At 44.6% G+C, this 24993-nt stretch overlaps 1 protein-coding gene across 1 annotated transcript; it reads left to right on the forward strand.

The window, feature by feature from the left end:
* Positions 1-642: 642 nt before the first annotated feature.
* Positions 643-20701, forward strand: SGPP1 (sphingosine-1-phosphate phosphatase 1). Its single transcript, XM_084791636.1, has 3 exons — positions 643-1481; positions 15131-15220; positions 18298-20701. Exons 1-3 carry the CDS (start codon positions 825-827, stop codon positions 18847-18849), a joined length of 1299 nt encoding a protein of 432 aa, XP_084647762.1. The 5' UTR covers positions 643-824; the 3' UTR covers positions 18850-20701.
* Positions 20702-24993: the final 4292 nt, after the last annotated feature.

A 24993-nucleotide genomic window follows, 5' to 3' on the forward strand; every position in this document is an offset into this window, starting at 1 on the left:
AAAGTTCAAGCCTGACAGGGTGACCGTGTAATCTGAGACTTTAGGAGGCTACTGCAGGAGGATTAGGAGTTCAGGACCAGCCTTAACTAGTTGAGGCCAGTCTGGGCTAGATGATATCCTGGTTAAAAAGACAGACAGACAAACAAGTTCACCCACTACTTATATGCTCGATGCAATCCTGCTAGGCGTTAGAATTTATTAAGGAAATTTTACACTAAAGTTCACTTAAGATACACGTGAGATGAGGAACAGCCTGGTTTGACTTTGTAGATGACTGGCTCTTCTCTTGCAGAGCACAATTGTGTCAGGCTCTGTCCTGAAGATCTATATACACTCTTTCTAGTCTTGCCACTTCTGGTTAATTGGCTTCCGGGACATCAACCATCCGAGACAGCTCTGAAACTGTTTGCTAATTAATGACATGTGTCGGACGATTCCGGTTGCGCGGCGGGTTACTTTACCTCTATTCATCATGCCCTAATCGATTCCAGGACAATAAAACCTGCGGCTCCTGGGTCAGGTCACCAGCCCTGCCCAGGACCTCACAGTTCTTAGTGCTGCAGCCCGCAGAGAACCAGCCTAGGAGACCGGAAGGCGGAGCTTCGAGGACAGCTCCGGGCTGCGCACGCGGCGCGTCTCGCCGTGAGCGCGCGGGGCGGGGAGCGCGCTAGGGGAGGGGCGCGCGAGGCGCAGGGCGCGCGCGGCGGCCGCTGCGGCCTGTTGGCGCGGTCGCCGGCAGCCTCGAACGAGTCGAGCTAGTGGCCGTGGTGCCTGTGGCTGGCGGGGAGCGCGTGGCCGGATCAGTTCTCGAGTGGCCCGTGACCATGTCCCTGGGGCAGCGGCTGGCGCAGCTGGCCGTTAGTCTGCAGGAGCCGCAGCGGGTGGCGAGCTTCCAGCGTCTGTGTGGGGTGGAGGCGCCGCTCGGCAGCCCGGCGGCGGACAAGGATGCGGAGACCGAGGTTCGCGGGGCCGCGGGAGACCCCCGACGACGGGGACCGCAGTCGGGCGCGGAGTGCAACCCCAGCCCGGCTAAGCCCGATTGCTGCGGCGCCCCCAACGGCGTGCGCAACGGGCTGGCGGCCGATCCGGGCCCGGCCGGGCCCCGCCGCGCGGGCTCGCTGCGCCGTAACTCGTTGACGGGCGAGGAAGGCGAGCCAGTCAGAGTGAACAACTGGCCGCTCTACTACCTGTTCTGCTTCGGCACCGAACTAGGCAACGAGCTCTTCTACATCTTCTTCTTCCCTTTCTGGATCTGGAACCTCGACCCCTTTGTGGGCCGGAGGCTGGTGATCATCTGGGTGCTGGTCATGTACCTGGGCCAGTGCACCAAGGACATCATTCGCTGGCCGCGGCCGGCCTCGCCGCCTGTTGTCAAGTTGGAGGTCTTCTACAATTCGGAGTACAGCATGCCCTCCACGCATGCCATGTCCGGCACAGCCATCCCCATCTCCTTGGTCCTGCTCACCTATGGCCGCTGGCAGGTACGCTGCTCCGCTTGGCTCGACGGACGAGTTCCCAGTGCTGTCTGTACTTTTTATTTTTATTTTTTTAATTTGCCTCTTCCAGTCCGAAACCCCTACCCACGGGTTCGCATAGTATCCACAAGCAGGCCCTGTTAGAGTTTTAGAAAATGAATTAATGGAGGGAATCTAGGATCTTAACCACTAAGCTGTATTTTAATACAGTTAAATATAGTTTCTTAGACATCTAACTCTGAAACACTCGGTAACTAAGACCCAGGTTCACTGCAGTGCATGGTGTTTCCGATGTAAAGTCGTTAACTCTTTGCTTGACAGTGTTTTCAAAACAGCAGTGTCAATGTGACACAGGCACGTTCCAAGCAGTAAAGCGATGGCACTTAAAAGCCGAAAGGTAAAGTAGTAGTCAGGGTGAGTTCGGTTTTAAGGAATTGGTTGCTGATTTGGTGAGACACTGCCTTCACTTCTCTCTCTCTCTCTCTCTCTCTCTCTCTCTCTCTCTCTCTCTGTCTCTCTCTCTGTCTCTCTCTCTCTCTCTCTCTCTCTCTCTCTCTCTCTCTCTCTCTCTCTCTCTCTCACACACACACAAAGAACCAGTTGTTAGTTGCTGCACTGTTACCATGTCGGTAACTAACCATGCAGGGCTTTGTCGTGCAAAGGTGTTGGATAGATTGTAATGGTATATGACATCAGAGGCAACTTGACCATCGAGGAGTTTTTAACGGAAGTCATTTTTTATTTTGCGTGCTTCTTTTGGCTTCCGTATTTTGAGCTCCCCAGGGTTTGCAGGAGATACGTGAGTTTACAATCCAATTATCTTTCACATACAAGCCAAATCATTAGAGTACTGGCCTGGCTTTATCTGTCTTAAATTGTATGGCTTGTTAATTTCTCAGATCGGTCTCTTAGTACTCTGAGGAAACTCACTGCTTCTTTTTAACGCCCTTTCATTGCACAAAGTTGAGACATGCCAACTGTATTGTAAAACTCCATTATAGCCTTGCTTAACACACAGTGAGTTTCAGTACCGGTAAATCTTGCCTGTGTCATCCCCGGCCCCTCTACTGTGCAGTGCGTCTCTTTTATAGTAACAGAAGGCAGGCATGCACCCAGGAAGAGTGATGGAATTTGGAAGGAAGATTAACACAGAGAAAGTTCTTTTCCGTTTAACCCCTGGTGATACCTGCCACAATTGGCTTGCAAAACAGTACTGCCCATTTGGGGTGGGGAAAAAAAAAATCTAGAAATTCCCATCTGATCTAAATATTCCAGAAAGTGAGATTATCGTATGTTTGGCATGCTGTTTACTATGTGCATGTAGCTGCTGTTTGTCTTAGTGATGGGGGACTCTCCACTGCCTCTTCCCTGAGTAGCTGTGCTGCTAACACAGCCATCAGAGAGAGAGGGAGAGGTTACTCTTGCTCTTCAGTTATTCAGGACACATGCTAACAGGAAGTCTGGAAATAGTTCTGCTGAATTGTTTAGGGGGCGTAGCTCTCAATATTCTAACATTTCAAGGCCATTTGAATAATCAGGCTAAGTTTATATTCAAGGTTTTTTGTTTGTTTTGTTTTGTTTTTTTGAGACAGGGTTTCTCTGTGTAGCCTTGGCTGTCCTAGACTCACTTTGTAGACCAGGCTGGCCTAGAACTCACAGCAATCCGCCTGCTTCTGCCTCCCGAGTGCTGGGATTAAAGGCGTGCGCCACCATGCTCGGCTCTTTTGTTTGTTTTTAGGCAGGGTCTCACTGTGTAGCTCTGGCCAGCCTGGAACTCAATTTGTATATAAGGCTGGCTTCAAACAGGGACTATATGCAACCTACTGTATTTAATTCAACATTCGCACACCATACAGGCTTTGGAATTGTAATTGCAGCTACACAGGGCGATAGAAATCATCTCGTTTCCGGATAGATCTCTAGGCAACCATCATCCCCCTCTATGTATATAGATTTTCCTGTTGTGAACTTTTCATAGTAGAGGAAACATGCACTAGCCTGTTGGAGCTGGCTTTTTTTCAGCTAGTTTTTGTTTTGTTTTGTTTTTTGGCAAGGGAGGGGGCGGTGGTGAGACAGGATTTTCTCTGTGTAGCCCTGGCTGTCCTGAAACTGTAGACCAAGCTGGTCTGGGAATCAGAAATTCACCTGCCTGCCTCTGCTTTCTGAGTGCTGGGATTGAAGACAAGAGCCGCCAACGCCCAGCAGTCACTTAGCATTTCTAAGATTCCTTTTAACAGTTTCATACAAGAGCATACTTTTTTTTTTAAAGGTTTTTCTTTTCTTTTTTAAGATTTATTCATTACTCATCATGTATACATTATGTATAGTCATGTATACAGTGCTATGCCTGCTTATACCCCTGCAGGCCAGAAGAGGGCACCAGATCACATTATAGATGGTTGTGAGCCACCATGTGGTTGCTGGGAATTGAATTTAGGACCTCTGGAAGAGCAGGTAATGCCCTTTTTTTTTTTTTTTTCCAGTCACTGCTCTTAACTGACTGAGCCATCTCTCCAGCCCCCTTACATTTCAACTCCCCAGCAGCTCTTATAAGTTCATGTTGTAGTGTGTGTCCAGGACTTTGTTCTTTCTTATTAATGAGTAGTGTTTCATTAGATGATATGTTATTACTTATTCTTCCATTAGTTGGTGGCCATTTAGATTTTTGTTTGTTTAATGATTGATTGATTGATTGTGTAGCCTAGCTGGCCTGAAATTCAGTATAGAGGAGGCCAATCCTAAACCAAAAAAAAGATTTTTTAAAAGATTTTTTTATTTATTTATTATGTATACATTTTCTTCCTGCTTGTTCCCCTGGAGGCCAGAAGAGGGTATCAGATCACATTATAGATGGTTGTGAGACACCATGTGGTTGCTGGGAATTGAACTCAGGGCCTCTAGAAGAGCAGTCAGTGCTCTTAACCACTGAGCCATCTCTCCAGCCCCCACCAAAAAATTTTTTTATATTAGCCAGCCAAGTGCTGTGATTACAGGCAGGCATGTGTCTTGTCTCTATGCTTGGGTTGATATATTTTTCTTTTATTTTTAAAAAGGATTGATTTTGTGTGTGTGTGTGTGTGTGTGTGTACACGTACGTACATGTAGGTATGCAGGTACCCATGGTGCTCAGAAAGGAACATCAAACATCAAATCCCCTGGATGTATATTTTCATTTCCTTGTTCTATTTATTGGGTTTTGTTTTGATTTTAAGATGGGATCTTATGACTCTGAGGCTGATACTGAACTAGACTTGAGCTAACTCAGGAACTGGAGTGCCAGGTACATACCACTGAGCCTGGATATTTACTGTTTTTATTGTTGTTGTTGTTTGTTTGTTTGTTTGTTTTTTCAAGACAGAGTTTCTCTGTGTAGACCAGGCTGGCCTGGAACTCACAGCAGTAATGGTTCACTCCTTTAATCCCAGCACTTGGGAGGCAGAGGCAGGTGGATCCAGCCTGGTCGACAAAGTGAGTTCCAGAGCAGCCAAGGCTCCACAGAGAAGACAGGATCTTACTAAGTTGCCCAGAGTAGAATTGAACTTACCCTGTAGTTCAGGCTAGTCTCCAACTTGGAATCCTCCTATCTCACTCTCCCAAGTAGCTGGGATTATAGGTCCGTGCCATCATACCCAACTCTCAATATATATATTTACAGTCAACTCTTTAATTGCCATCAGGAACTTTGAGCTTTATTGAAGTTGCAATAAAATTGTGAGTTAATTTGTAGAAAACTAACAGCCTTGCAGTAGTGAGTCTGCGAGTTATGAATCTGACCCATGCTTTGTTTTTTTTTTTATTGTGCCCAAATAAACTTCATAGTTTTCCTTATAGAGATTAAACATTGATGTTTATTTCTAGTTACTTTACATTTTTTGTTTGCATCATGAATGATAAAAAAAAATGCAATAGACTATCTTCTGCATTGAGCTCACCTACAATGTCTCGTGGAACTTACTACTACTTCAGTGGTTTGTACAGGTTCCCACATACTCCTTACGCAGGAGCTCAAATCAACTGAGAGTAGTGACAAGTGGTTTTTATTTATTTATTTATTTATTTATTTTGGTTTTTTGAGACAGGGTTTCTCTGTGTAGCCTTAGCTGTCCTGGACTTGCTTTGTAGACCAGGCTGGCCCCAAACTCACAGCCATCTGCCTGCCTCTGCCGTCCAAGTACTGGGATTAAAGGCTTGTACCACCATACCTGGCGACAAGTGTATTTCTTTCGCTATAATTGTGTGTGTGTGTGTGTGTGTGTGTGTGTTCTTAAGATTTATTTTATTTATTATGTATACAATGTTTTACCTGCGTGTGTGCCTGCCTGCCAGAAGAGGGCACCAGATCTCATTATAGATGGTTATGAGCCATTATGTGGTTGCTGGGAATTGAACTCAGGACCTTTGGAAAGACAGACAGTGTTCTTAACCTCTGAGCCATCTCTCTAGACGTCAATTATATATTTTTATTCTCCAGCTGAATTAAGAGCTTTAATCAAAGCCCGCCTGGTGGCGTACACTTTAAACCCAGCACTGCAGAGGCAGGCAGATGGCTGTGTGTTCAAGGCCAGCCTGATCTACAAAGTGAGTCCAGGACAGGCAAGGCTACATGGAAAAATCCTGTCTCAAACAAACAAACAGAGCTTTAATCAACATAACCCTTGACTTAATAGATAGCTTTTCTTTCTTTCTTTTTTTTTTTTAAAGATTTATTTACTTATCATATATACACAGTGTTTTGCCTGCATGTACACCAGAAGAGGGCACCAGATCTCATAGATGGTTATGAGCCACCATGTGGTTGCTGGGAATTGAACTCAGGACCTTTGGATGATCAGCCAGTAGAAGCGCTCTTAACCTCTGAGCCATCTCTCCAGCCCCCAGATAACTTTTCAGTCCTTCATAATTTCTATGCAGTATGGCAGGCTGTGCACATGTGAGAAAATAAATATGACTGGGCATGGTGCCTCACGCCTTTAATCCCAGCACTCGGGAGGCAGAGGCAGGCAGATGGCTGTGAGTTTGAGGCCAGCCTGGTCTACAAAGCTAGTCCAGGACAGCCAAGCCTAACACAGAGAAACCCTGTCTTGAAAAACTAACTAACTAACTAACTAAATATGGTTGTTCTGTCAAAGAGAATGGGTATCTTGGGAAGAGACTTCTGCCTATAGTCCAGGGAAGGAAGTTCTAGATAACTGGGTGGGGGCAGGGAAGGTGGTTTTGCCAGCTCGAGGGAGAGGTGCTAGAGATATGCCCCCCTACACACACACACACACACACACACACACACACACACACACACACACACACACACACATCAGCCCTCCCTAGCAAACAGTAGCTGCTGGGCTTTGTCCTGTATGTTTTGATTTTGGGTGGAATTTGAGATTGAACCCAGGCCCTCATGTGCTACGCATGGACTTTCTGCTGTACCCCAGTTTTGCTTTTTGTTTTTGTTTTTTGAGACAGGGTTTCTCTGTGTAGCCTTAGCTGTTCGAGTCTCACTCTGTAGACCAGGCTGACCTCAAACTCACAGCAATCCACCTGCCTCTGCCTCCCTAGTCCTGGGATTAAAGGCTAGGGCCACCACATTCAGCTGGGGTTTTTGTTTTGTTTTGTTTTGTTAATGACCTGTGAAGTATGGGTGGATTTTACAAGTTTAAAGAGTTGAGAAAGAGCCAGGCATGGTGGCCCAGGCCTTTAATGTCAGCACTTATGAGGCAGAGGCCAGCCTGGTCTATAAAGTGAGTACAGGACAGCCAAGGTTACACAGAGGAACCCTGTCTCAAAAAAACCACACACACACCAAACTTGAAAAAGAGCCAAAAGAATATTTTATGGCACGAAAATTATGTGAATCTCAAATTTTTTCTATCTGTAGCTAAAATTCATAGGGACTGATCCATTCTTGTTTTGATTTTTGTTTTTTCTGTTTGTAGTTGTGCAGTTTATGAAGCATAAACAACCTAGTTTGTGAGGTAAACATTGAACCTTGATTTTGAAAAATTAATTAATTTATTATTTTGAGACAGAGTTTCTCTTTGTAGCCCAGGCTGTCCTGGAACTCACTCTGTAGATCAGCTGGCTTCAAATTCAGAGATCCACGTATCTCTGCTTCCCAAGTGCTGGGGTTAAAGGTGTATACCACAACCAGGCTTCACCAAGCTTTTTTGAATTTGATAGATTTATTTATTTTTGAGATGAATTCTTACTCTGTCACAAACTGGCCTTGGAACTCTTTCAGAGTTCTGCCTGCCTCTGTCTTTCTAGGGTTAAAGGCATATACTACCACACCTAGTGAATTTAATAGATTTAAAGGTAGAATTGACAGGACTTGATGACTTATTGGATCCTCCATTAAGAAGAAAAAAAAAAGAGAGAGAAAAAGGGAGAGGATTATGTCCACATTTTGTTTGTGAAGAGGCAAACAAAACAACAAACAACTCCAAGCATCTTGTATTGAGAGTTCAGGGTCCCCGAGGAGTTGGTGCTTTTGACATCTTAAAATAACCATCTGCAGCGATGAAGGAGGCAGTTCTCTCCGTGACAGATGAGGACAGATTTGGTGCCAGCACATTAAGTGCCCCAGTAGAATCATGAGAATAGAATATTATTGTCAAAGATGACACACAATGAGAAGAATGAAGGGTCCAGCAAAAGTACCTCTTAATACACCAGTATTTAAGGACTAAGTAAAGTGTGTGTCAAAGCCTGGTGCAGGGGCTGGAAAGATGGCCTGGCACAAGAGCTCATCCCGCTGTTAAAGAGGAGCCAAGTTCATTTCCCAGCTTGTACAATGGGCAGTCAGTTCACAACCACCTGTAATTACAGCTCCAGGGGATCTGGTGCCCTCTTCTGGTTCCCAAGAGTACTGTACTCATGTGCATATGCTCTCACACAGACATTAATTAAATCTTAAACCGAGTGGTGGTGGCACAGGCCTTTAATCCCAGCATTTGTGATGCAGAGGCAGGTGGGTTTGAGGCCAGTCTGGTCTACAAAGGGAGTCCAGGACAGCCAAGGCTACACAGAGAAACCTTGTCTCGGAAAAACATGAACCAATCAATCAATCAATCTTAAAAAACAAATACCATGCCAGGCGTGATGGTCCAAGCTATAATCCCAACACTGGGAAGAGAGGAAAATAGATCTCTGGGATTCTCTGGACAGCCTGTAAAATGGAAGAGTCTCTGGATCACTAGTTCCCAAATAATGACACAGAGACTTTTTATTAATTTAGACCACTAGTTCCCAAATAGTGACACAGAGACTTTTTATTAATTATTTAGCTTGGCCTTAGCTTTGGCTTGTTCCCCAACTAGATTTTAACTTAAACTGCCCTGTTTATATTAATCTACGCTTTGCTATGTGATTTATTAGCTCTTCTCAGTCCTGGCACTTGTTTCTTCCTGTGTCTGCCTGGCAACTCCTATTCAGCCTCATTCCCACCCCCCAAGTTCCTTTCTCTCTGGAAGTCCTGCCTGTCCCTCCTGCCTTTGCTATTGGCGGTTCAGCTTTTTTCTTCCTCCTTTTTGGTTTTTCGAGACAGGATTTCTCTGCTACACAGAGCCCTGGCTGTGCTTGATTCTGTTTGTAGACGAGGCTGGCCTGGACCTCACAGAGATCTGCCTGTGTCTGCCTCCCAGTGCTGGGATTAAAGGTGTGCGCCACTATGTGCGGTGGTCCAGTTCTTTATTAAACCAATCAGAAGGGCTGTGTGTGTGTGTGTGTGTGTGTGTGTGTGTGTGTGTGTGTGTGTGTTTACAAAGCATTGAGACAGGTGATACTTAACAATACCAAAGTCTGGTCTGTCCTCAGATCTCTGCCAGTACAGAAATCCGCATTTGAATATACAGGGACAATCTTTACACAAAGAGCTCACCCCAACAAGCCTATGGTTCCCTTGGTGGGCGACAGGCCAGTGAGAGACTGACTTACAAAACTTAGCCAGCTCTCCTGAGAACAACATCCAAGGTTGTCTTCTGGCCTCTGCATTTAGATACACATACACACAAACATACAGAGAGAGAAACACACACACACATGCCAGCATTTAAAGAGTTGAAATCTGGGGTTGGAGAGATGGCTCGGTGGTTAAGAGCACTGGCTGCTCTTCCAGAGCTCCTGAGTTCAATTTCCCAGCAACCACATGGTGGCTCACAACCATCTATAATGAGATCTGGTGCCCTCCTCTGGTGTGCAGGCATACATGCAGGCAGAGCACTGTATATATAATAAATAAGTGAATCTTTTAAAAAGAGAGAGTTGACGTCTGAGAGGTAAGAGGCTGCCTTAGGGAGTTGAAGAGATGCCTAGCATTTAAGAGCACTTGCTGCATAATCAAGAAGCCCACACTTTGGATCCTGCACTCACATAGCAGGTTGGGCACCCTGAGCATACATGTAACCCCAAGCTCCTGATGGGAGCAGAGACAGGATACCTAAGGCTTTCTTCTGGCTTCTAACTTATCTGAGAAAAACAGCCCCAGGTTCACAGAGACGCCCTGCCACGAAGAATAGGCAGAGAAAATAGTCTGTTTTAAAAAGAAGGTTTCTTTAAAAAGAAAGAAAGAAAGTAGGTAGGTATCTTAGAAATATCTATGGTGAGGTGGGCATGGTGGAGCACTTCTTTAACCCTAGCGTCGAGGAGGCAGAAGCTGGCTGATCTCTGAATTTGCTGCTAGCCTACTACATAGCTAGTTCCAGGCCAACCAGGGCTGCATAAGGGAGCCCCGTTTTCAAAAAAGAAAGAAGGAAAACTGTCTGAGTTGTAACACCGTTAATCCGCGCACTCGGGAGGCAGAGGCTGGAGGATCGCTGTGCGTTCGAGGCCAGCCTGGTCTACAAAAGCCAGTCCAGGACAGCCAAGGCTACACACAGAGACCTTTCTGTCTCGAAAAACAAGAAACAAACAAACAAACAAAATCTATCTGAGGTGTATGTAACTAAAGGTGTTAGCATGCATGCATGTGCAGGGGGAGGAGGGGGAAGGAGGAGGAGGGGGGAGGAGGGGGAGGAGGGGGAGGAGGGGGGGGAGGAGGACTAAGTTAAGCAAAAAGAGGAAGTTGGTTTGTAGAAGATCAGAGGTGTTTTGTAGAAAGCAAGAGCAAAAGAACGCTGCTGGGCCACCTGAGGGGTTGGAGCTAGACTGTGGAGCCAGATTCGGCCTCCATGCCCACGCTACACCGTCATCATCCCTGCTCCAAGCCTCTCTTCCGTGCCTGGACATGCATGTGCCTGCCTCAAGCGGCTCTACGTTCAACATCAGAGACAGTCTTCAGTCCCGAGACCTGCCTGGCCAGGGCCGAGTTACAGTCAGAGGAGTGGTGCAAGCGTGCGTGCCTCTAGGGACACGCTGTGCGTCTGCGCGCCATAGACAGAGCCGGAGGTTAAAGTACAATTTCTAGAGAAGCCGCAGGCATTGGTAAAGTTGTGGGGTTTTTTTGTTTTGTTTTGTTTTGTGTTTTGTTTTGTGTTTTTGTTTTTTTGAGACAGGGTTTCCCTGTGTAGCCTTGGCTGTTCTGGACAGACTAGAACAGGCTGGCCTTGAATTCACAGCAATCCGTCTGCCTCTGCACCCTGAGTGCCGGGATTAAAGGTGTGCGCCACTCCATCCGATTTTTAGGCATTGGTAAAGTAAGTGCAAACACTGACTGAAACCCAGGCTTGCAAGAATCTAAGAAGTGACGGCTTTCTGCAGACATATGTGTGTCTCTATGATTTAGCGACTCCCAAAAGACTGACTTAATATTTTTAAATTTTATTTTATTATTTTTTTAATTTTGGTTTTTCGAGACTGAGTTTCTCTGTTTTGCCTTGACTGTCCTTGACTCACTTTGTAGACCAGGGTGGCCTAGAACTCACAGAGATCCACCTGCCTCTGCCTCCCATGTGCTGGGATTAAAGGCCTGGGCCACCACACCCTGCTTTTATTTAATTTTGAAACATAGTTTCGCTCTGTAGCCTTGGCTGTCCTGTAACTCACTCTGTAGACCAGCCCTGGCCTCAAACTCAGATATCCACGTGCCTTTAGCTCCCAAGCCCTGGGATTAAAGGCGTGTGTTCATCACCTGACTTTTTTTTCCTTTTAAGATTTATTTTTTGTATATACAGGTGCTTTGTCTGCATGTATGTCTTCAGACCACAGAAGAGCATCAGATTGTGAGCTGCCATGTGACTGCTGGGAATTAAAAATAAATATTTTTAAAGACTTATTTATTTATTACATATATAGTGTTCTGCCTGCACATATGCTTGCACACCAGAAGAGGGCACCAAATCTCATTGTAGATGTTGTGAGCCACCATATGATTGCTGGGAATTGAACTCAGGGCTTCAGGAAGAGAAGCCAGTGCTCTTAACCGCTGAGCCACCTCTCCAAACCCTGGAACTAAAAAAAAAATTTTTTTAAAGATTTATTATTATGTATACAGTCTGCATGTACCCCTACAGGCCAGAAGAGGGCATCAGATCACATTGTAGATGGTTGTGAGCCACCATATGGTTGCTGGGAATTGAACTCAGGTCCTCTGGAACAGAGGTCAGTGCTCTTAACCACTGAGCCGTCTCTCTAGCCCTAAAACTTTTTTAAAGTATTTATTTATTTTTTGGTTTTTCGAGACAGGGTTTCTCTGTGTAGCCTTGGCTGTCCTGGACTCACTTTGTGGACCAGGCTGGCCTCGAACTCATAGTGATCTGCCTGCCTCTGCCTCCCGAGTGCTGGGATTAAAGGCGTGCGCCACCACGCCCGGCTATTATTTATTTATTTATATTGTGTATGTGTGTGTTTGTGAATACCTTTGTCTCTGTGGAAGTCAGAGGACAACCTGGTGGAAGTCAGTTCTCTTCCTCTGTCCAAGTCTTGAACTCAGGTCCTCGGGCTTGCTCTAGGAGAGAGAACTTGGCCGACAGAGCCCTTCAGATTGGAGCCACACCTAAGTTCTTCCTCGGATCTGCAGCCTGAGGGTTGGAGACCTACAAGCCTCTACCATGGCATGAGCTAGCTCCACAATGTGATTTCTTTATACATATACATATGATGTCCAGACATGGCTGAAACAAGTCATAAACTGTTTAATTCCTAGCTGGGCGGTGGTGGCGCACGCCTTTAATCCCAGCACTTGGGAGGCAGAGGCAGGCGGATCACTGTGAGTTCAAGGCCAGCCTGGTCTACAAAGTGAGTCCTGGATAGCCAAGGCTGTAAACCTTGTTTCAAAAATCAAACAAACAAAACTGTTTAATTCCTACACAGTGCTGTAGACTGAACCAGCCCTTACATGTGCCAGGCAAGGGCCCTACCACTAAGATGACTGTGCTGACCCCACCCCCACCCTGTGCGCATTCTTTTTTTTTTTCCTTTTTAAGACAGGTTCTTGCTAATTACTTACTATGTATACCAGACTTTGACTATGTAATCCCCCTGCCTCAGCTTTCTAAGATGTAAACATCCTGTGACAGTTTCAGTATGTGAGCCCTTACCCACACTGCTGTCCTTAGTATAGACTCCTAGAGTTGCTGAGTTGCTGTATATGAACATGTATATTGTGTGTGATTTTTCACATACTGACATGCGATCCACACAGCACAATTTTCATTTCATTAGTAGGATAGGAGAACAAGAGAAATCCGTCCTTAATGTGCCACCATTGAACTGTTAGAGGCTGTATATACTAAAATCCAAAACTGATTTTTTGCTCCTGCTTTGTCCCATATTGCAGTTATTCTGAACAAATGTAAATTATACGTAGAAGGGTTGAATTCACTGATATAGTGCACTCTGGCATTCAGCCATTGGTTCAGTCCCTAGTGCCTCCAAAAAAAGAAAAAAGAAAAGAAAAGAAAAAAAGTTATTTTTAAGGACAGTTTCTGAAATTGCTTTAATTGCAAGTCATTCAATTGGCTCTTTTCACTCCCTCTCAAGCCTGTGAGTTGAAGGCGCCACAGTGTACCAGACAGTTCTGATCATGTGCGATAAGCAGTCAGGAAAGCGTATCAGGCTGAATAAAACCATTTTGTAGAATAACTGAAGGAAATGTTGACTTGGGTTTCCCCGTTATCAAGGCCGTGCAACGAAAAAAGTTAACAGTGCTGTGAGATTAAAAGTACCTAAACCAGGCTGGCAGTTTACGCCTGTAATCCCACTGTTTGTAAGGTACAGGCAGGGGAGCCAAACTAAAGATTATTGGTCCTTACATAGTGAGTTTGAAGCCAGCCTGGGCTGAATGAGAGACTGTGTTGCAGGAAACCAAAACAAACTAACCAAACAGATAGACAAATCCATCTAGAAGAGGTAGGTATGGTGGCACACACCTATGACCCCAGCACCAGGAGGCCCAGGAGAGGTAGGTGTGGTGGCACATACCTATGGCCCCAGCACCAGGAGGCCTGGGCTTGCCTGGCATGGGAAAGGTCCTGGGTTCCATCCCTAGCACCATAAGAAAATAAATCACCTAAGGCATCATATAATTTGTTGGGCTACATTTGCATGCACTTGGAAACGATGTAAAACACTTACTAACTTGTACTTCTGTCCCGCCGTTGTCCCCCCTCCCCTTTAAATGTAAGGACAGGATCTCACTATGTACCCCAGGCTGGCTCTAAAGTGCAGCAATCCCCCTGCCTCAGTCTTTTGAATATTGGAATTCAGACCTCTTTGCACTCTATCCACTTTACCAACCACTATCTTCCGTTTCATTTGGGAACTTGAAGTCATCAGTGCACTTGCGTGGGCACCCCCCTCCCCCCCTCCCCCTCCCCCCCCCCCACCACCACATACATATGCTCTTTCCAAGTCGACTGTGGTCCCCTGACCCTGTTCTTCCTTCTAACCTCAGAACACAAAGCCAGCTCTTCCCTTTGATGTCGCTGATTCCAAGAGCAGCCTGTTTGTGCCCTGTGTTTCCGCTCGTCATATAGGCCAGGTTGGCCTCAAATTCATAGCGATCCTCCTGTCTCTATTTCCCTGTTGCTAAAATTACAGGCATGTGCAATCACCGTGCTTGATTCCCAACAAAATATTCTCAGTGGGATTGCCATTTGAAATTTAACAGAGAGCACAGAAGTAGAAAGCTAATCACAAAGTGTTTATCTCCAGTGGGGAGGAACACCACACTGCGGACTGCAAATGGCAGCCATAGCCGGGCGTGGTGGTGCATGCCTTTAGTGCCAGCACTCTGGTGGCAGAGGCTGGTGGATTGCTTTGAGTTCGAAGCCAGCCTGGTCTACAAAGTAGGGAGTCCAGGACAGCCAAGGCTACACAGGGAAACCCTGTCTTGAAAAAATACACAAAAACAAAAACAAAGCAAATGGCAGCCACTCTGAATGGGAGAGAGAAAGAGTGCCAGCCTTGGTTAAAGTGTACCTGCAGACAAAGAATGTGTGTGTGTGTGTGTGTGTGCACGCGCGCGCGTTGTCTACAGATCTAGTTCCAGGACAATCAAGGCTACACAGAGAGATGTCATCTCAAAAAGCAAACAAACAAGCAAAACTCTATGTGATCCTTGCAAAAGCATTTTGTTAATGTCTGCCATGTGTGATGTGTAGTTAGGCACTGGGAAAATAATGGGGAGTGGAAAGCATACAGCTCTTGATAGGGTTTTATTGCATGGTGATTGGTTTGCTTGTTTGTATCTAACTTACGTTTTTTGTTTCTCTCTCCTTCAGTACCCTCTGGTGTACGGGCTGGTTCTCATCCCCTGCTGGACCTCTCTAGTTTGCATCAGTAGGGTCTACATGGGAATGCATTCCATCCTGGTAAGGACAAGTGCCCTTCATATATACGGGCCTTTTGTTTTTTGGTTTTTTTTTTGTTGTTGTTGTTGTTGTTTTCTGACAACCACAGAAAATTTTAGAAACTTAAGTCAAGTGATTATATGATCTGTTGTCACACATGAACCAGCAAAAGTAGCTTAGCAAGACAATTTTTCTTTGTAAAAAGAGTGTGCCAGAGCCCAAGCCAGCTATCAAGTTCACTTGCTTTTTACTTTGACGGGTGGTGAGTGTGTCTTCTCCCCGTTGTCTGGGCACAGCCTTATAGTCTTTCTGGGTGGGCCTCTTCTTAGAAGAATTGTTCAAAGGAAATGAGGGAAATGGGGAAGGGATACTCCCCTCGGGCTGTCAAGTTCCAGGTTTTCAAGAGGGGCATTGCGTAAACAGCAATTATACTAGTTGTGAAATGTTTACAAGGTGAGGGAGATTAATGGAGAATACTGGCTCCCCATGAGCAACTACCTTTGAGAGGTAGAAAGGAAATACCATTTCTCCTAAAACCTGAATGAGAAAATAGAGTTGTAAGAATTTCCTACTTTGCAGAACTACCAGCATAATGACCTGTGGCATGTTAATGTACCAGCCTTGTGTTTCCCTTTTCCTTCCAATGCTGAGAAATTTCTAGACGCTTCAGGAATGCTATAAGCTTTGCTTGGATGCCTCTCTTCTCTCTTGCCTGCGTCCCTGCATCGCTGCCTCTGCAGATGGTCTTTTTCTTACCTTTTTCTTCTCTTTCTCAAGAGTGGTCAGCTGTCTCTAATCTCCATTTATCCTAAACTGGAATTGCCTTCCATCTTTCTGTTACCCCACAATGGGCTGTGAGTTCTTATATTTTTGGTTGTGAGCCTAACCTTTACCAGCTGAGCGTCTGTCCAGCCTGGGATGTAAGTCAGACCACAGCTATGTGCTTTGTCTCTCCACACTCAGCATCTCATTAGCTTGGAAATAAAGATCAAAAACAGATGGCAAGCCTGCCTTTAGTCCCAGCACTTGGGAGACAGAGGCAAGCAGATCTCTGTGAATTCGAAGCCATCCTGGTCTACAAAGTGAGTCCAGGACAGCCAGGCTACACAGAGAAACCCTGTCTCGAAAAACCAAAAAGAAAGAAAGTAAATAAGTAAGTCTGGTCTGCATCATGAGTTACAGTCCACCCAGGTTTACATAATGAGACCTTATGTCAACAAACAGAAACAAACAAACAAACCCCAAATGTGTAGTGATTGATCAGATATTTCTGAGATATTTACTCTTTTTCCCCCCTTTGGTTTTTTGAGGCAGGGTTTATCTCCGCTGAGTTTGAGTTTGAGGCCAGCCTGGTCTACAAAAGTGAGCCCAGGACAGCTAAGGCTTCGCAGAGAAACCCTGTCTCCAAAAACAAAAAAAAAAAGAAAAAGAAAAAGAATAAAAAACATGGACTGTAGGTAGACTGTACCCCACAGACTGCTCGCAGATGCTGATACAACACTGTTTAAGTTGCTGTCTTCATTAATATTAAGGGTGCTCTAATAATGTCCTAGAAAAAATCTATAAGGAATACTTCACTCAGCACTTGACATACTTTCTTACTGATATGAAACAAAGAGCAAACACTTTGGTTTATTTGTTCATAACAGGGTTACTCTGTCCTGGACTCAATTTGTAGAACAACCTGGCCTCAAACTCACAGACATACGCCTGCCTCTGCCTCGCTGTATGCTAGGCTTAAAAGTGTGCTCTACCACACCTGGCTCACTTTGGGCATTTTTGATTGATTGATTTTTCTTTTCTTTTCTTATTTATTTATTTATTTATCTATCTATTATATATACAGTGTTCTGCCTGCATGTACACCTGCATGACAGAAGAGGACACCAGATCTCATTATAGATGGTTGTAAGCCACCAGATGGTTGCTGGGAATCGAACATAGGATCTTTGGAAGAGGGGCCAGTGCCCTTAACCTCTGAGCCATCTCTCCAGCCCCCAATTTTAATTTCTTAAAATACAATTTTTGTAAAGGTTTATTTGTGTGAAAGTGCTGGGAATTGAACTTGGGTCTTCTGAAAGAGCTGTAAGTGCTCTTGACCACTGCTCCATCAGTGCTCTGGGTGGCTAGAGTTCCCTATGTAGCCTAAACTAGCCTCCAACGCGCAGTTCTTTAACACACACACATTAGAAGACGGAGGCTTTCGTTTTAGTGTTAAACTCACTTATAATTGTCTAAAACTATAATATTTGTTCTCTTACTAATATTGTTATTTCTGGTCTTCTTCCCAAGACATAAACTGATAGCGTACATCATTCCTTTAAGTAATAAATAAAGTCTTCAGCATGTAAACATCACAATAGCAAACATACTGTTCAGACCTGATTCAGTTTGTATATATTATACATGTATTTAATGAAAGAGGGATAAAATTGAGCCTTTTCTGGTTTTGTTTTTGTTGAGTTTTGGGGGTGGATGGGTGTTGAGACAGGGTCTCTCTGTGTAGCCTTGGCTGTCCCAGACTCACTCTGTAGACCAGGCTGGCCTCGAACTCACAGTGATCCGCCTGCCTCTGCCTCCCAAGTGCTGGGATTAAAGGCGTGCACAGCTGCCACCGCCTGGCAATAACCAGTTTTTTTATTAATCCTTTTTATTGGCTAGGCAGTGGATCTCTTGATTTAAAGGCCAGCATGTTCTACAGAGTGAGTTCAGAACAGCCACAGCTACACAGAGAAACTCTCTCAAAAAAACTAATTAGTTAATTAATGGACTCTTTTTGATCATTAAAACAATTTTTAGTGCAATTAAAAAAAACTTTTTATTTTGTTCTGGTTTTTGGCCAGGGTTTCCTGTAGCTTTGGAACTTCTGACCTTCCTGCCTCTACTCCCCAAATGCTAGGATGCTGAGCTTGCCCCACTATTGATTTTTGCAGTGCTGGGGGATCAAGCCTAGGCCTCGTGCTAAGCAAGCACTCTACCCACAGAGCTACATCCACAGCCCAAGTTCCAGTACTATTCTCTGGTCGGTTTGTAAGGTTTGTTTTAAAACTTAAACACCAAACATCGCATTATATTAACTGTACTTTTGTCTTTGCCAGGACGTGATTGCTGGGTTCCTGTACACCATCTTAATTTTACTCATCCTCTACCCGTTGGTGGACCTGATCGACAGCTTCAACCAAACGTACAAACACGCCCCGCTCATCATCGTCGGCTTTCACTTAGTTCTGGGCATCCTGTCTTTCACTCTGGACACCTGGAGCACATCCCGAGGGGACACAGCCGAGATCCTGGGGAGTGGCGCCGGGATTGCGTGTGGCTCTCACGCTGCTCAACAGCTGGGTCTCTTGTTCGACCCTCCTCTACACACACTGCCCTTAGCCATCCCCCCGCTTACTGTAACTCTGCTCGGAAAAGCCATATTACGAGTCGTCATAGGAATGGTATGCGTGCTCATCGTCAGGGATATCATGAAGAAGATCGCCATTCCTCTGTCCTGTAAACTCTTCAGTATCCCGTGCGATGACATCCGTCAGGCACGGCAGCACATGGAGGTGGAGCTGCCCTACCGGTACCTGACCTACGGGATGGTTGGTTTCTCCACCACGCTCTTGATCCCCTACATATTTTCCTTTATTGGTATCTCATGATGGAGAAATACTGTTTCTAAGAAAGGAGGCTGCCAGTTATATCTAAAAATAATCTCTCAGATCAGAGGCTTTGGGAGAATTTAACTTAAATCAGTAAGTTCTGCAGCCAGTGCATTTTACCATTGCACATCTGGGTGTTGTCTTAGGTGGGCCGAGCTCTTTCAGTACTGAGAATTAGACTGTTGGCAAAATGGAGAGTTCTGTGCTGTTACGAATTGTAGGTATACATAATATATATTAAGGTACATGGCACGCATTAGTACGTTAAGGTATATTAGTGTACTGAGTATATATTATATATACGGTTACTTACCTAAGAACAATGGGGTGTATTGAAAAGCCATTAACGGTATGCAATTGTGCCTGCGTTTTCAGAATTAGGGCCGGCATATTGTTAGTAACAAATAGGTTTAACATTTGTTTCCTCTGGGAGCCATTTCCTAGTTGAATCGGTGATTACAGACAGAGTCCACACGCACCACATACCGATGTGATGCCTCTCTCTGCACTGCCACCCCCTTTCATGTTATCCATGATGTTGAACATGGGAGGCATTTTTAATGGACCAAGTTTTGTGGAAATTTTCTTTCTCTCTTTTTTTTTTAAAGTTCTTTACACTGTGTTGAATGTACTTCTTCCCCCTCCCCCAACTGTTTTGGTCATCAGTCTGATAATTGAGGTACTGAATGTTATTGCTTGCTAACTGTGCCTTTCTTTTGCCGAATTAAGAGACACCATGTATACTGTGATGTAAATGTAAGACTCTAATTCGATCTTAAGCCACATAACCGGGCAGATAATTTAAAAAAAATATATATATATGTATATCAAACTAACAGAGTTAGAAGCAAAGGACCCATAACTTTTTAGTCTCCCTGCCCCCCTTTGAAAAGAAATGTGGAATAGCTAAATTTTCTCACTAATTTATTGGAGAGCTAAGTGGCTATGTATTTCCATTTTTGTAGGTATTTTTCTGTGTGTCACAAGTTATAGGAACAATAAATATCTTATGTACATTGTCTTCACTGTGTATAGTACAAGTAAATACTTCCAGTGAGTGGAGATGTAACTGAACTTTATAGATGAGACAATGTACACCCTTTCTATGTAAACAAGACATTTTTCTAAATTATTTGAAAAGGATCGGATTTCCCACTGTTAATTTTTAATGCCCCATTCTTTAGCAACCTAAGGAAGATTATAGAGCCCAAACGAGACGTATCAGTAGCTTAGATTTTATTATTTTTCCAACTTATTATTTTTCAGTGGAAAATTTGAGTGTAGTATTAAACTTTTTTTTTTCCTGTCTGTGCCTTTCTATTTTGAAGTGTGATTGTGTTTAGGCTAACATTACATTTATTTCTAGGGAGCTTTTCCTAAAGAAGAGAATTAATTTTCCATGTACATGAACATCAGGTATGGAGTTAATGACTTTAGTGCAATATCTCTGATTATTCAGAAAGAGAATATTTCTATTTTGGACAACATAAGTATTTGAGCTCATATTTTTTATAATTCTGACTGAAAATTTAGGAGCCTGGTAGTTTATACCCAAACAGAATCTGCTCAACCTTAGGCAGGTAAATCTGGGCCCTTTGGAGAAGAAGGCTTAGAGCTTAGAAACAGCAGCAAGTGTGGAGGCTGTGAGAAACACTGCTTTCTCAAAAGGTGTGCTCCATGAATTTAGCTATAAGGAGGGTCCCATGCTTTGGGTCTGATATCCTATTAATTTCTGTGTGTAGCTGAAAAAGAATTTGAAAATATTCTATTTCTTTGTGTCTTATTATTTTTTGTTTGATGACAGTTCTATGCTAAATATATTTCAAAATAAAAGCCAAATCCAAGACTGAAAGGGTCTTTTCTTAGTTTGCCTGTTATGTACATGTCTGGGGTTTTTTGCGGGGAGATGGGTTGAGACAGGATTCCTCTGTGTAGCCTTGGCTTTCCTGGAACTCACTGTGTAGACCAGGCTGGCCTTGAACTCACAAAGATCTGTATGTAGTCCTTGCTACTTTGTGGGTTCTTCTTTTTCCCACCCTTTATATCTTGCACCTCGTTTTACCCCCTAACACTAGATAGAAGAGGAACAAGGCCAGGTGTGGTGGCGCACGCCTTTAATCCCAGCTCTCGGGAGGCAGACACAGGGAGAACTCTTGTGAGTTTGAGGCCAGCCTGGTCTACAGACCAAGTTCAGGAGAGCCAGGGCTACAAAAAAAAGCCTTGTCTTAAAAAACTAAAAAGAAAAAAAGAAGGAAGCCGGGGATGGTGGCGCACGCCTTCAATCCCGGCACTTGGGAGGCAGAGGCAGGCAGATCTCTGTGAGTTCGAGGACAGGCTAGTCTATAGAGTGAGTTCAGGACAGCCAGGGCTATTGCACAGAGATACCCTGTCTCTAAAAACAAAAACAAAGATGGGGAAGGAGAAGTAGAAGAGAAGGAGGAGGATTAGCTCAGGGTTATTAAGCCTGCTGGAACTGTACAAATCTTATGAGGAAATATAGCTTCTTTGTGAAAACACAGGAAAAGATGGAAAAAAAAAACAGATGGGGCCGGGCGTGGTGGCACGCCTTTCATCCCAGCACTCGGGAGGCGGAGGCAGGCGAATCACTGTGAGTTCGAGGCCAGCCTGGTCTACAAAGCGATTCTAGGACAGCCAAGGCTACACAGAGAAACCCTGTCTCGAAAAACCTAAAAAACAAACAAACAAACAAAAAACCAGATGGCTAGGCAGTAATGGCATACACTTTGTTTTTCAAGACAGGGTTTCTCTGTGTAGCCTAGGCTATCCGGTACTCCCTTTGTAGACCCAGGCTGGCCTCGAACTCACCGAGATTCACCTGCCTCTGCCTCCCAAGTGCTGGGATTACAGGCGTGAGGCAGAGGCAGGTGGATCTCGGTGAGTTCGAGGCCAGCCTGGTCTACAAAGGGAATCCAGGAGAACCATAGAAACCCTGTCTCGAAAAAACAAAACAAAAACTCAGCAATGTTTAAAGAAATAAACATTAACTTCACAGCCCCACGTAAGACAGTTCATCCTCAGTTGGCCTTCCTTGCCTCCTCCAAATACAGAGCTCTGCACCAACAGCCACAAGCAGAGAGCAGGTGTCCTATGACTGTAGCCTCATTGTCTTATGCAGAGCTTTGTGGTTCTGGAGACTACAGCTCCCAGCAGCATGAAGGACCATAGCTGTTTCCCTCACCAGTTCAGTCGTGGTACATTTTGCACAGATGTTTAGAAAGCCCAGCAAAGAATCCTTTTGTTTATTAAGGTACCTCTTGTTTTGTTTTGTAGACCAGCCAGCCTTGTAGGCCAGGCTGGCTTCGAACTCACAGTGATCCGCCTGCCTCTGCCTTCTGAGTACTGGGATTAAAGGCGTGCACCACTTTACCTGGCTTTTTTTGTTTTTCAAGACAGTGTTTTTCTGTCCTGGACTAACTATGCAGCAGGCTGTCCTCAAACTCATAGGGATCCGCCTGCCTCTGCCTTCCGAGTGCTGGGATGAAATTCGCGCACCCCCCCACCCCCCCATCCCCCCACCCCCCCACCCCCGCCTGTTCAATTTTCTTTAAGAAAATGATTTTAAGTCATTTTATATCTTAGGCATTTTGTCTTAGTATTTATTTTGAGACAGGGACTTTCAGCCCTGGCTATCTTGGAACTCACTATGTAGTCATAGAGATCTACCTGCCTCTGCCTCTGCCTCTTGGGTGCTGGGATTAAAGGCATCTGGCCTGCCCAGCCATTTGTCCTGCGTATGTGTGGTTTGTGTGCCTGTGTCTGTCTAGTGCCTGTGTAAACCAGAAGATAGTGTCAGATCCCTACTGGAGATACAAGTGGTTGTGAGCTGTTATGGGGGTGCCGGCAATTGAACCCTGGTCTTCTGCAAAAGCAGCAAGTGCTCTTAACTACTGAGTCCTCTTTCTAGCCAAAAATCTATTATTTTTTAAAATTTAGTATATTCCCTAGATGATTGTGATCACGCCTGCCTGTAACCGCAGCAACCAGGAAGTGGAGCTTGGAGAATCAAAACCATAAGTCCCTGAGTACATAACATATGGAAAGTCAGCCTTGGGCTATGTGAAACCCCATCTCAAAGTGGAAAAATAGGGCTGGGTTCAAGGTCAGTGGGAGACCATTTGCCTACTATGCATGAGGCCCCAGGGTTAAATCTCAATATTTCAAGAAGGAACCAAAAATAAACAATTCATTATCTTTTCTATGATGTCAGCTCCATGAGGGAAAAAAAGATACTTGTTCATCTATTTCTGTCTTTTCTGGGATGCAGCAGAGATTCAACAGATACACTGTGTTCAGTGGGTTGATTATGCGGTCCCTAGGCATGCTTCATTAAGTGTGCTTGTGAGTGAGAGTGTGTGTGTGTCTAGTTTGTAGCATTGTGCAGGCTCTCAAAGATTTGATAAAAGTTTACAATTGCTTTTTGTTTTTTTGAGACAGTGCTTTTCTGTGTATACTTGGATGTCCTGGAACTCATTCTTATAGACCAGGCTAGCCTGGAACTCAGAGAGTCTCCTGCCTCTGCCCTCTCAGTTCTGGATTTAAGGAAGGCACCACCAGGCCTGGCTAAAAATATAGTGTTGACAAGTAATATATTTTTCTAAAAATTACTTTGACTTTCTTGAGGTACTATGCAATTATAGAGTGATGCAATTATATAATATTTTAGTGATATTTGGGATCTTAGAACAGCTTATAAAATCTCATTTAGAGTATTAGCAGGTACTCATGTATAATATCCTTATACATCTCAAGAGACATGATCTCCTTGTAGCCCAGGCTGTCCTGGAACTCGGTTTAGCCCAGGCTGATCTTGAACTCTTATTTTGCCTGTCTCCAAATTACTGGGATTAGGGCAAGGCATTCAACCATCACACTGGGCCTGGCTTGGAATATTGATTTTAAAAAGTACTCAGTTGGGTGGGGCTGGGGGAGAGAAAAATAAAAATAAATAAATAAAAAAAAGCACTCAGCCAAGCCAATTTAGCTCTTGGATGACATTACACTAATAGGAAGGCAGCCGGGTGTGGTGGCGCACGCCTTTAATCCCAGCACTTGGGAGGCAGAGGCCAGCCTGGTCTACAAAATGAGCCCAGGACAACCGAGGCTACCCTGTCTTAAAAAACAAAAAACAAAACAAAAACAAACAAACAAAAAAACCAAACACTAATAGGAAGGCAATGAAAACTATTTTTATAGACACTTAAATATTTTTTAAAGTCTGTAATGAGAGAAAATACGATTCCAAGTATTATTTACTAAGGTAATTTTTTAAAAATATTAATCTTGGATCTTGGTGACATACCATGGCTGCTGTAACTGCAGTTATTTAGAAGAGGAGCCCAACAGAGTGAGGGGAAGCCCTGATATCACCACCTTCCAAATGCTCCTAGAGGGTTGGAGAGCAACTCAAAGACACACCCAAAATCCTACCCAGAGAGGCTGAGGATTTGCACCAGGGGTTAAGGACAAAGGTCCTTAAATTCTGCAGAGAAGGCTTCTTTGCAAAGAAGGGATTTGCCAGCATGCCCGAGGAAGGAAGCTAAAGTTTAAAGTTTATTTCTTACGCTGCTAACACTTAGACCACAGACTTCCTCCATGGATCTGGCCCATCCGGATTCCCAGAGACATGGTGATTCCCGGGTCTGGGTGGGAAGGGTGTTCACTGACTGAAGTTCAGACACCATGAACATTGTTTCTACATATGACATGATCCACAGCAGCACTCAGCTGGATATTCCCCCCTTTTCACTTAAAAATGTTTTTACTTGAGCTGGACGAAGACTAGTCGGGTGTGGTGGTGCATATCTGTAATCCCAGCACTCTGAGGGGTAGAGGCAGGCAGAGCTCTGTGAGTTCCAGGCCAGCCTGGGTCTACAAGGGAGTCCAGGACAGCCAAGGCTACACGGAGAAACCCTGTCTCGAAACACAAACACACACACACAAAACAAACTCTATTCAAAATTTATTTATTTGAATGTGGAGGTGGGCGTGTGGGGGTCAAAGGCCAACTTGACATCAGTTCTCGCTCTCCACCGTGGAGGTCCTGGGGATTGTTGAACTGTGTTGTCCCACCTGTCAGCGAGCACCTTACCCACTGAACCATCTCACCGGCCCTGAAGTTTCAGT

The sequence above is a fragment of the Acomys minous genome (assembly GCF_964271855.1).
Source record: "Acomys minous genome assembly, chromosome: 8".
NCBI classification, from domain to species: Eukaryota; Metazoa; Chordata; class Mammalia; order Rodentia; family Muridae; genus Acomys; species Acomys minous.